This window comes from Centrocercus urophasianus, unplaced genomic scaffold (assembly GCF_019232065.1).
Source record: "Centrocercus urophasianus isolate 14NV4802_14NV808 unplaced genomic scaffold, USGS_Curo_1.0 seq_2, whole genome shotgun sequence".
In the NCBI taxonomy this organism is placed as follows: Eukaryota; Metazoa; Chordata; class Aves; order Galliformes; family Phasianidae; genus Centrocercus; species Centrocercus urophasianus.
In genome coordinates this window covers 420,050-432,199 of record NW_024884755.1, presented here as the reverse complement: position 1 = coordinate 432,199, position 12,150 = coordinate 420,050, and the positions used below count along the sequence as shown (strand labels likewise).

General features: G+C 58.2%; 2 protein-coding genes across 10 annotated transcripts in view; one reads left to right on the top strand and one right to left on the bottom strand.

Moving 5' to 3' along the window:
- Positions 1-91: 91 nt before the first annotated feature.
- Positions 92-7,257, top strand: ENKD1 (enkurin domain containing 1). 9 transcript variants are annotated; one of them, XM_042821827.1, is made up of 11 exons: positions 92-102; positions 340-454; positions 1,228-1,298; positions 2,106-2,144; positions 2,239-2,339; positions 2,502-2,726; positions 3,066-3,238; positions 4,839-5,000; positions 5,309-5,478; positions 5,879-6,015; positions 6,479-7,257. In XM_042821827.1, exons 2-11 carry the CDS (start codon positions 389-391, stop codon positions 6,637-6,639), a joined length of 1,305 nt encoding a protein of 434 aa, XP_042677761.1. In that variant the 5' UTR covers positions 92-102; positions 340-388; the 3' UTR covers positions 6,640-7,257. The 9 variants fall into 9 exon arrangements, with proteins under 9 accessions (XP_042677761.1, XP_042677763.1, XP_042677762.1 ...); XM_042821829.1 differs by lacking the exon at positions 92-102 and adding an exon at positions 1,778-1,876 and having other exon boundaries at positions 223-454; positions 850-1,298; XM_042821832.1 differs by lacking the exon at positions 92-102 and adding an exon at positions 1,778-1,876 and having other exon boundaries at positions 449-467.
- Positions 7,258-8,491: 1,234 nt separating this feature from the next.
- LOC122161875 (partitioning defective 6 homolog alpha-like) overlaps positions 8,492-12,150 on the bottom strand; it is a 3,841-nt gene continuing 182 nt past the window's right edge. Inside the window, exons 2-3 of the mRNA XM_042821611.1 lie at positions 11,213-11,435; positions 8,492-9,279 (exon numbers count right to left, since the gene is read on the bottom strand). Coding sequence (XP_042677545.1) covers positions 8,492-9,279; positions 11,213-11,435 — 1,011 coding nt within the window. The remainder of the gene's footprint in view (positions 9,280-11,212; positions 11,436-12,150) is intronic.

Genomic DNA, 12,150 nt, shown 5'->3' with positions numbered 1-12,150 from the left:
GCCGCCCATCATCTGCCCACACCTCTCCCCGGGCGGGGCTCGGCCCGGCCCTCCTCTCCCCCGGCGGAAGCGGCGGTTGCCCGGAGCGCGGCGGCTCCGCGGGTGCGTGCGGTGGGGCCGGAACCCGGCAGGCCGTGCCCCTTCTTCCCCATCCCAGCCCGTCCTATCGCGCCCCATCCCCCCGCCGTGCTTCTGACCCGATGTTTCCGCCCGCGACGGGAGGGAGCGAGCGAGCGAACGGCCCGATTGCCACGAGCCCTTTGCTCGGCCCCGGGTGACTCGCTCTGCTTATCGCAGCTTATCCAGAGATGTATTTTTTTTTTTCTATGCTTTTTACAGAATCGGGCTCGTAGCAGCGCAAAGCCGAACAACAAGGCTCCAGCTCCGCATGAGGCTGCAGCTCCCCGGCCGGGCGCGCAGCTCCGGTGGGCGGCACCGAGCTCTGCTGGAAGAGGTACGGACGGGAGGTGTGTCCTGCAGCTCCGAGCATCTCTGCTTCCCTGCCCCCCTCTGCAGCCCGGCCCTGCGCTGAGCAGGAGCTGCACACGTACATCTGTTTGCTTGAGCTGTGAGGCCGTGGCCTCTTGCTGCTGGCGACAGATGCTTTTGATGCTTAGGTTTCTAACGCAGTACTGGAGATGCTTTCCTAGGTGCATATAAAGTGCCAGCTGGAAGGGCTGGCCCTGCTCCTCCTGTAGGCACATTCTCCTGTTGCTCCCCTTGTGCTTGCCCAGTGCCTTTCTGGTCTCTGCACGGAGTTCCATCTGGGTGGGATGCAGTCTGCTCATCCCTGGAGCCCCCAGGTTCTCAAAGAGCCCCATCCTCCAGCCCTGCTGTCCCACTGTGCAGGAGCAGAGCAGCTGCCTGGAAAACCTGCTCGTGGGAGCTGAGGGTTTGGCTGCTTCATCCTGAGGCCAGATGACGACGACGATGATGATGATGCAGGTGCTGGGACTGCATCCTGCATGTTCTGCTGTGAGCACCCAGATAGGCCGAGTGCTGTTGTAACAAGGCTGTGTAATCTTGCGAGATCCAAACCCAGAGGCAATGTGACTTGCAAATCAGGGTGTGGGTGTCATCTGCAAATCCCCTGCAGCAGGGCAGGGTGCTGCTGGGACGTGAGATGGGCCCTGTGTTCAGGTACAGAAGGAGCCTTCCATCCCCCAGCTCCCATCAGCTTGCCTTTCCTCCTTCAGTCCCCCACGCTAATTGCCTGCTCTGTTACAGGTCCTCCTTTCACTCTGTCATTTTGCACCTAAATTACTGGCTTTGGAGGAGAGTTCAGATCGAGATCAGATGTGAGTTTCAAGGCCAGTAACTATCCTGGAGTAATCTCTTGGTGATGCTTTTTTTTTTTGGGGGGGGGATAAAAGGGCCCATGCTGGCTTAGCTCTATCCATTTTAAAGGAGATTAAATAATAAGAGAACAGTGCTCTTTTACTGCAGCCTGAGAATCTGAGTCTGAAGCTTTTCAGAAATAGCTTTTGCAGGCTGGCTGGGTACAAACAAGCCTCTGGACATGCCTGCCGGTGTGCAGTGCTCAGCACTGCTTACATTGCCTCTGCCGTTGTGTCTGGGAGATGAATAATAGCTTTTTGCTAATGGGTCTCATGTCAACAAGGGTAATTTAACAGAGAAGACAGCAGTGCATTAGTTGCTATGAGTCAGGCTCACTCAGCCTTGTGCTGATTGTTTATTGGTTTATAAATTAAATGGAAGATGCTGTGTCCCGTCAGTGCTGGCATTCTGAGGGTCCTAAAAGGGGCTCTTCCCGTAGGGCTGTCTCTGAAGTGTTGGAATTGCAGACCCAGGAGTCGGATTTTCTGTGCTGAAGGTGCAGGTATCACAAAATGCAGACGCTTCAGGATCAGTGCTGGTTAGTCCTGCAGTAGGGACGGTGCTGCTGGCTCCTTTGCCTCACCTATGTGAAAGCACAGCATGGTTGGGTTGGAAAGGACCTCACCGCCCCCAAGCCCTGCTGTAGGCTGGCTGCTCCCCAGCTCAGGCTGCCCAGTGCCCATCCATGGCCTGGGGCACCTCCAGGGATGGGCACCCACAGCTCTTGGGCAGCCATGGGGTCCATTGGGGTTGTTTCCTACTTGCAGGTTGTCCCTGCAGCTGGGTGTGAGCTCTGCAATAGGAAGGTCAGCCATTCACATACACGTTAGCTGCAGCTCTGCAGTGGCTCAGCGAGCTGTGTTTAGTTCACTTCTCACTGGTGGTTGGTTTCCATTGCAGAGACAGAGACAGCAGAATGTGTGAAGGGCCATCCAAGATTTCTGGACCCATTCCTCCAGACCCTACGCTCTTCCCAAACTATTACAGACGCCCTTTCTCAGGTGAGTCCTCGGGGTGCTGATGGTGATCCTGAAGGTTAAAAGAAGGCAAAACGTGAGGTAGATGTGGAGGGGGACCTTCAGCATGACTTGCAGACTGTGCTTGAGGGAAACAGCGAGGTGAGATCGCGCTGAGCTGCTTTTTCTTTCTTTCTTTCTCTGTAGCTCGAGGGAGGCTGGAAGGCAATGCTCAGCAGTTGGATTTTACCTCTCGCCCCGTGGACTCAGCTCCCAGCTCACCCCGTGCTTTGAGCGGTGCCCACCAGCCCCAGCCAGCGCCTCGCATCCGCCCCAGCGGAAGGGACTTTTTGGAGAAGGGGCAGAAGGGGACGCTCGGCCTCCTGCTGCAGCTCGAGGGGCTCTCTCTCGGTGGGGGTCTGCCAGCAAAGAGTAAGCACAGCTGTGCTGAGGTCCAGAAGGGAGGTGAAGCTGAGCTCTGCCTGTTGCCTATTGGCTTTATATCCCAGCATTGCCCCAAGCTGGTGCCTGCATGGCGGTTGCCACAAACGCTGTGCCAAAACGGGAGGGGAACCAGCTGAGGTCTTCCAGAACAGGGTCAGCCCTCCCAACGTGGGGGGAAATGCACAGATTGTGTGGTCTGCGGGAGGGGGGAGGACTTGCTGTTTCCACTTTGGAGATGGAGCTGTCAGCTCTGGTGTTGTGATCCAGGAGCCTACGTTTGCTGGCAGTGTTTGAGGGCTGAAAGCTGTGTCTCCCCTTGCTGTGCAGGGAAAGAGTCCAAGGACCACGAGAAGGAAAACGTGAGGCGAATAAAGGAGATTCAGAAGAAATGCAAAGAGAGGGAGCGGGCCCAGGAGCGCAGCCAGCCCAAACCTGTGAAAGCTCTGTGGAAATCCCAGAAATACGAAAACGTGGAGTCAAAGGTGAAGGCCAGACTGCAGGTGGGTACCCAGGGGGCTCTTCGACTCTCCTGGCAGCTCAGAAGAAGAAAATCTCACACCTTCTGCCTGCTGCCTCCTGCCTGACCCTTCTGTCGTAGGAATCTGAGGGCAATTCTTGGCATGGTGCAGAGCAGCCCTCAGAAAATCCCTGTCCTGAGGTGCATCCAGCTGGCTTCTCAGCTTTCCACGTCTGGGGTTCGTGCCAAAAGGCGGTGGTTTTCTGCCCCACAGAGCACTGTCCTCACCCTTTCTGCATGGCACTGAGGCAGAGAAGGAGAGATTGGCCTTCAGGCTGCTGCAGGCTTTGTGCCAGCTCTCAGGACCCTGTGACACACAGTGGGTTTTACCAACTGTGTACTGAGCTGAAACACGGATGGTTTCTGTTCCGAGTGGTGTCTGGTTTCCGGCAGCTTTTGCTTTGCTTTTGGCTTCTTTCTTTTCCTTCTTCTGGATATTTTTTTCTTTCCTGGTGTTTTAAGTAATGTCTCTGTTGGGGGCTTTCCAAAATGCAGCTAAGTGGTTACAGTGAGGAATGCGCTGAAGAAGCTGGGTGACGTCTTGAGCATCACCATTGAAGCAACACCCTCCTTGCTGCTTCATAGCTGAGCTGAAGCTTCAGATTCCTCCTCATCTCTGCACCGCTTCCCTCCATTCTATGGCCTCCGAGCCAACGAGGTGGTGCTACAAAGATTGGCAGGGTGATTTCTGAGCAGTTCCAGAAGCCTTGTCCCTCCTTTCTGATGCACCAGAAAGCACCACCAACTTGCTTGCTGCTTTCTGTGACCTTCCACGCGCAGGAGCAAGCCCACCTGTGCCTTAGGAATGAATACAAGCCTACGCTCTTGTTAGACAAATCATCAGGATCAGAGGATGATTGAGATCATCTTTTGTTTTGTGGAAAGGGGGTGTTCTCTCTGCACGGTTTCTGCGTGGTGTGTTTCTGTGCTCTTTGGATTCGGAGGCCCCGGAGCTGACTCACATTGCTTTAACCATTGCTGAGGCTCTCCTAGAGATGATGTGTTCCCTTCAAAGCATCTCCATCTTCTGTGGAGCTCCTGCTCACGGGTGGAGTCGGTTCTGTTAGTCTTGAAAGTCTGGCATGGAGTTTTTCTCCTCTGTCTTCTATGGTGTAAATTGCAGCTGCTTCCTTGGCAGCAGCAGCCAGCATCACCTTGCTCTGCAGCTGACCGCCGAAGATGCCTCCCACCCCTGGTGGGTGTCTCTGCAGGGTTATCTGATGGCGCTCTGCTTCTGTGCCTGCAGTGTTATTCAGTAAGGAGGGACTCCCTCGTCAGTGCTTCACACACTTGTGGTCTGTATGGATGTTCCTGCAGATCTTTTTTCTTCCTCTTAGTGCTTCTTCACCAAGTTCAGTTGCCAGCTGTGGGTTTGTTGCCGTCAGCACTCTGGTTTGGTCTTTGCTGCCTGTGGTTTGTGTGCAGAACTTTAGCCACATCACAGCAGAGGAGCACGTTGTTGTCTGTTGTAAACCTGTGGTTGGGCTCGTGGTTGACCCCCAGACGATGTTGGTGAGTTTCTCTTTGCCCCATCATTCCCCCCGCTGAGCCGTTTTTCTGTTTTATGTTTCCACCTTTCCCAGGAGAGCTCTCCACCTCCAAACCCAGGGGCTGTGAATTTCCTGCGGGCGTACTCTCGCTGCGGCCCTGGGATCAGGCCAGGCAGACCTCTGTCCCCAAGTCCTGCCAGCATGAAGGCAGGAACAGGCACTGAGGCTCCGCAGACGCTGGCTGCTGAAACCAAGGTGAGTGGCACACTGCCTGCACGCTCCCAGGGGTTTCTGTCACCCTGCCCCCCATTGCTCTTGCTTTGCATGCTTCGTGGGCTCAGCTTGACAAAGCAGGCTGTAGGTTTTTGTGGCCGTTGGTGCCTGCTGTCTCAAGCTGTTGCTGTAGGTGCTGTCTGCCTATGGCTCCTGATGGTCTGCCCTTTCTTTGTGCACCTGCTCAGCATCTCACACATGTAGCCGCTCACTCTGTCCCTTATGAGGACAAGAGCAGCTGCCTGTGTGTGCCACCCCAGCACTCACTGCCTCTTGTTCTCTACTTTCAGTTGCAGGTGGAGGGCAATAGCATTGACTTCATCAAGCACAACGCTCGCAATGCCAAGCGGGCCCCGCTGCGGCGCTCCCAGTCCCTGCAGGCCCTGGCTGAGCTGCTGGGACAGAAGCAGAGGGAGCAGGAGGAGTACAACGCCAAGCAGAAGGGCCACGTCCCCCAGTAGTACGTGTGCCACAGGGGCCAGGGCGCCGTGTGCCAGCAGAGCAATTGACTGTGGCCTGGGGAATGAATGCAAAGCTTGCCGGTTTCTTGGCTTAACAAGAATCCCATGGCTGTCGCAACTGGGCTGGTAAAGAGTTTTGTCTCCTCCCTTGCTTGCTGCAGTACAGTGATGCTATGTGCTCGTGCCTTTGAGCACGCACAAAGTGTGGTGGCCAGTCCGTGCACGTGGGCTAAATCCAAGTGCTTCTCAACGCAGCAAGGGCGTATGGAGCAGGGGGGGTGGGTGCTGCCAGCCTGGGGCTCTGTGGTCTTCAGGCAGTGACGTGGAGACCAGCAGGGCTCCATTCCTGGGCAACCTTCCTGCCAGGTGTGCCGACACCAGCTTTTGTCTGCCTTGCAGCCTGCTGGAGAGGAAGGATCAGTGGCGCATGCAGATGGAGGAGCAGCTGCGAAGCCGGCCGGATCCTGACACGCCGCCTGGCCACACCATGATGCCTGAGGGCCAGAGGCTGGAGATGCTCGGCAGCCTGAAGCAGAGTAAGAGGAAAAGAAAGGAGCATTCCAGCTCAAAAATAGCCAGTTTAGGAGCACGGGCTTGCTTCCTGATTTCCTGCCTCTTGGAGAGATGCTGGGGTGTTCCAGTAATCCCTGCACTAGAGCTGCGTGTGCAGAAAGAGCAATCCTATGGCATGGTGGGACCTGGAACAGGCTTGGCCCAGGGGACCTGACATTAGGGTTACTATTGTACTTAAAATGAATATTTTTAGTTGGAAGAGATCTTTGGGGGTCTCTAGTCCAACCCTTGCTCAAAGTAGGAGCACCTTAGAGCTGGAGCTTTGGTCCTCCTCCAGCTGCGGTTTCAGTCCAAGGATGGGTATTCTCTCCAGGTCCCTGCTCCCATGCTGCTACCATTTTAACAGCTGAACAGTGAGGTTGTAGTGTTAGCGGAAAAAAAAAAGGGAATTTATCTTCCAGTCACACAGCTTTTTGTCTTTTCCAGGCCAGGAGCAGCTGATAAAGGACCTGGTGATGCTGCCGATGCGTGCAGACACCCTCAGCATTCAGAAGAGGCGAGTAGAGCTCGAGAGGAAGCTCTCCCAGATTGAAGAGGCACTCAAAATTTTCTCCAGGCCCAAAGTCTTCATCAAGCTGGACTCCTGAGCCCATGGGGCTGCAAGCAGCGTGCTGCTCTGCGTGAGCATCCCAGGGAAGGGAAGGAGAGGAAGACAATCGAGGACCCTGCACCCGTAGTGGTGTCAGTACTGTGTCCAACACGCAGTTGGCACCTCTTGCTCTTGCTCCCAGGGCACATCCAGGGAAATGGGAGGGAGAGGAGCTAATTGACTCTGCTGTGCAGTGTGGAGAACAGTTGTCCCCGTGCTGGTTGACTTCTCACAGAGATCAGCTGTCTGCTTGGAATTGATGGCACAGATCTCGTGGCTTCTTATTTTTCCATTTCTAGAAACTGGCAGGAGGTCCCCCGTGCTGCTGCTCTGCTGTTGGTTGTCCTCTTTCCCCCAGGGCACTGCAGGCTTCGCTGCACCCAGGGCCTTTGCTCTGGGCTCTGTGCTGACCCATCCCAAGCACGCAGCCGGTGCCTTTGTCCCCTCCGTCCTGCTGCGTGCGCTCGGTAGCTCAAGGACAGCAAAAAGGCACAGAGCTCCAGTGCTTCCTGCCCAGAGAAGGGCTGGGGTGGAAGCAGGGGAACCTGGTGAGGTGTCTGGAGCTGTTGTTGTCTGTGGAGTGGGATGCACTTCAATAAAGTTGTAGTTTTCCTCCGTTGGTGTGTCTCGGGGGACTCAGCAGGGCCTCAGGAGTGGTGGTGGGCAGCAGAAAGCAGCAGTGCTGATGTGATGCTGCCAGGAGGAGAGGTGCAAGACCCTCACAGGGGGTGGCCTGAAGTGGCCAGAGGACAGGGCAGGTGCCATTGTGCAGGTGAGCTCTGCCTGCATACCATCAAATACCCCATAGGATTTTCAGCAGCTCTGAAAAGCTCTTTCCTTTGTGGAGCAGAGGAAGTTTCAGCCCAAAGGGCATCACTGGAGGGTTCTGGTCCATCTGCTGCCCAGAACAGGGCCAGATCCACAGCTCAGGGCCTTGTCCAGCTTGCTTGGGAAAGTCTCCACCATGGGACAAATGCTGCACTGCTGCGGGCTTTCCCTCATCCCAAGGCAGGATCTGGGCTTATCAGGGTGGTGAGACATTGCAGCCTCATCCTGTGCCCCAGACTGCTGGGGGATAGCACTGCTGCCAAGCCCCAAGGAAGCTCCCATTGCTTGGGGCTGGAGGAGGCGAGGTACCAACCAGAAAATGGCCCCACACCTCCTTGGGGCTCTCCTCAGGGCATTGCCACTGCGCTGCGAGCAGCCCCAGCCCTGCTGCAGTTGCACTCCCTGCCATAAGCAAGCCCGGACTAACCAGCTCTGCTGTCTGCATCTGTCTCCTGCCTGCCTGTCTGGGGCCCAGCTCAGTGGCTACAAGGAGCTGCGCCCGGCTCAGCCCTTGCAGTCCTGGAGAGCTGTGGGTCCTTCTCCTGTAAGACAGATATCACCACACAGCAGCACCTACATCAGGACCCCACGTTTGCCCTGGGCACAGGGGCTCGCCGTGCCCAAAGCAGCCTGAGTACGTAGTGTTGGATAGCTCTGCAATTAGCCTTGCTGGGCCCCCCTGAAAAGCAGCAAAGCCACGTGTGTGCAGAACTGTTAGGGACACAGCTGCCCCATCACACAGCACCAAACCCATCTGCTGTCCTGAATGGAGACTGCTGGCCCCTGCAGCGACGCGAACGATGGACAAACGGGGTGTTTTCTAGAAAAGGTTTTACTGTCCATTGCAATATATTACTTGATGATGCACGCTTTGATAAAATAATTAAAAAACCCACGTGGGTGGAAGAAGGGAGGTGAGGGGCTCAGATGGGCAGTGCCCGGCAGGAGCAGACCCCAGGGCAAGGACAGGGCAGAGGCAGCCCCACTCGGCCCCATCGCCCCGGTGCCCACAAGCAGTCCGGCTATAGGGTGAGCAGGGTGCCGTCCTCCCGCACGCTGCCCCGGCCGGGGCTGCCGTCGTGGCTGCCCAGGGACTGCAGGGAGCCCTGCGAGCTGTGTGGGGACAGGCTGGGCGGGAGGGGTCCGTCAGCAGGGCCCCCATTGGGGCAGCCCACAGGGCCGTAATGGGGCGCGCCGTCGCTCTCGATGACCAGGTCTCCCTCCTCGTCGCTCTCGGCTGTGCTGTAGTTGCTGAGGTACTGCGAGGCCGGGCTGGGGGTCTGCTGGCTCGGGGTGCTGTCTGTGGACACCCCCGAGCTGCCCGAGGCTTTGCTGCTACGGATGACGTTGTTGCGCTGGTTGGCCGGCTTGACGGTGATGATGAGGTTGTGGCTGTTGGCCACCATCATGTCCGTCACCTGGTCCAGAGACTTGCCGGCCACGTCGATGCCGTTGACCTCCAGGATCTCGTCGCTCACCGCCAGCAGCCCCGTGCTCTCCGCCAGGCCGCCCTTCACCAGGCGGGAGATGAAGATGCCGGGCACTTTCTCGACGCCCTGCGGGGCCACGCGCACGCTGACGCCGTCGCGGATGTAGAAGCCCAGCGGCTTGTCGGAGCCGTGCTTGTGGAGGCGCACGCGGCGGTGCGTCTCGGGCAGGATGTCCACGTCGATGATGGAGGAGATCTGGCGGAAGTCCTGGGGCATGCCGATGAGGAGGTGAGGTTTGGCCCGGCAGTGCGCTGGGCGCAGCAGTCCCTTCTTCTTCCTCTGCAGTGAGTTGGAGGCGAAGACGGCGGCGTCTGATTCTGCTGTGGGGAGCAAAAGGGGATGCGGTCAGACGGCGGTCAGACGGCGCTCAGCACCGCGCAGCAGCTGCGATCTCACCAGCCTTCCCCACCAAACATCGGCCCGGCTCTTCCTGTCTCCTCTGGGCCCATCTCCTGGGATTACCCAGTGTACACACGGCTGGGATTAGTGGGATCCAGGCGGTGATTCAGCCTTAATCACACTTTAAGCCAAGCTCTGCGGCTTAACGCTTGAGCTGCCGGCTCTGCCAGCCTGGGGGCCGCTGCTGTGCCTTGGTTTGGGGCACACACACACCAGCTCCCCACATTATCCCTGTTGGAGCAGAAGGACCAGAGCCCTGCCACAAGCCCACAGGCAGGACGCCCATCTCCCAGTGTCCCATCCAGTGTCCCCACAGCCCCGGACCTCCCAACCCGTGCATCCTGCCAGCACTTCTTATTCCATCTCCAGGCACTGCAGACCCCCCAGCAGGGTCTGGCTCCATTCCCCCCAGCCAACCGCTCTGGGGTTGTTCAATGGGTGCCATCTCCCCCACGTCCTTCCCTGGAATGCATCCCCTAGGGGCCAGGGAGCATCCCCAGGGCTCTCTCTGGTTTCTCTCCACCCCTCTCCATGGGGGAGCTCAGATCTGGATGCTTTTTGCCACTGCATCCTTCCAGCGCTGCATAGGGCTTATCAGCATCCTCAGTGCCCAGCCTGCAGAACCAGCGGGTGTTCAGCCACCAATACAGAAATCACCCAGTCCCAGCATGACCTCAGGAGGACGCTGAGAAAGCCTGGCCCCAGCGCCACAGCAAGGGGAAGGCAGCATTCTATGCAGTGCAGCACCCATGGGAGGGGCTGCCAAGTGCAAGAGCTCCCCACCAGCACCAGATCCTGCTCTGGACACAGGGGAGTCCTTGGCACCACGGGCACATGGGGTTTCTCCCAGGACGAGCTGGCCTGCCAGGGCTCCTGGGTTATAAATATCTCCCTGCACTCACCGCCTGCCTTATTTTTAGCTTGGGGAAGGGCGGTGGAGGCTTTCCCACAGCTATTTCAGCACATGGCTGCTCTCTGGGGGGTGAGAGGCAGCCAAGTTGTGCCGCTTGGTGCCTTGGGGATGCACCGGGCATCCTCCTGCCCTTCCAGTGAGCCTGAGCCCAGCCCTGGGGCTGAGTGCCTGTCCCCAGCTGGGCACCAATGGGACTCCACTGCCTCTGCATGTGAGTGGTGGCATGGGGAGCCAACGTGTTGTGGCTTTTGCTTCTCAACCCCATGGCATAGGACTCCAAAACCCACACATCCAGACACACTGCGTGCATGCTCCCCCTGCACCCAGTGTGTGAAGGAAGCTCTGCAGCTGCCTGTGTTCCTCACCAACCTGGGGACTGGTTTGACTACAGCCCAGCCCTGGAATGACCTGGATCCATTCTAAATCAGCCGTGACTCACCCAGGGCTCACTCCTGGCCTCTCCATGTGCCCCTTGCAGACCCTCTGCCAAGTTCTTGCCCTGTGTTGCAGCCCTAGTGCAGGAGGGGATGGTTTGGAGCTGCTTGAGTGGCCCTGGAGGAAACCCCTGAAGGAGCACAGGTACCTGGCTCAGCAGCACAACATCACCCCTCATGTGGGGACTTTGGGCCGACAACATGAGCTAGAACCACCGCAGTGCTCAGGGTCCATCCCATGCAGCTGCACTTGGGATGCCTCTATATATTTATATATATATAGTATATATAACTATTTCACAGTCCAGCACAAGGAAGCTGCTCTGCATGGAGCTCACACCAGCCTGGCTGCAAAGACGACTTCCAAGAGGTGAAATGTGGCCGTGGTGTCACCTCCTCCCAAACCATCCCCCAGCACAACGAGAGGAACAAGGCCAGCATGAGGACTGCCGCTCGCCCCACGCATCCCAAGGAATGGATCCCAGCCCTTCTCCGGCCGCCACTGACCTTTTTTCTGGATGATGACCCTGAGAAGGGGGTTGGCGGAGGACAGGGCCTTGTGGTAGTTGTCGTCGTTGTTGATGGGCAGCAGGTCGCCGTGCACGTCAGTGTAGCCCAGCAGCACATCCACGCGGGGGATCTGATGCACGCTCTGCAGTAGGCTGTAAAAGTCCTGGAAGGTGCCCGCGCTGGAGCGCTTCATAGCAAAGCGACGGAACTCAGCATCAAACTGCAGAGGAGGAGGAGGAGGGAGAGGAGGTAAAGGTGGTTAGAGCTGGAGGAGGGTTAGCAGGACTCCAGGTGTTATTCATAGGGCACGCAGGCAGAGATGGGGAAGGGGCACATGGGGACACAGGGTGCGTCCTCGGGGGCTGGCGGAGGCACATCTGGAGGAGGCACATCTGGGTGAGCGCAGGGCTGGGGGCCGGCAGAGCACAGCTGGGTGAGGGTGTGCTGGGGGGGCTGAGCGAGGGCACATCTGGATGCACCCACACATCTGGATGCGTGTGCACATCTGGATGCCCCCTCACGCCGCAGAGAAGGGAGGTGTCGGGATGCACATCTGGCCCGAGGCGTTCCCGGTGTGACCGCGTCCCGGCGGCACACATCTAACCCAGCTGTGCACATCCAACCGAGGGCTGCCCCCAGCCCGCCGGCACCGCCGGGGCCGCACCGCCCCCGCCGTTGCCGCGCACCTGCCGAGCGCTCCCGGCGCTGCGCCCTCCACCGCATCGAGCGGGCGGGCTGACGGCCCGGCGGCCCCGTCCTCCCGGTATCGGCACCGCGCGGCGCTGGGAGCCGTGCCGTTGCAGCACCGGGTGCGGAGCAGGGCCCCGCACGGCCGGTCTGCCTCTGCGCGCTGCCGCCCCCACGTGTGCTGCCGGGACGGGCGGGCACCATCAGCACCGGCATCAGCACCGGCATCAGCACCGGCATCAGCACCG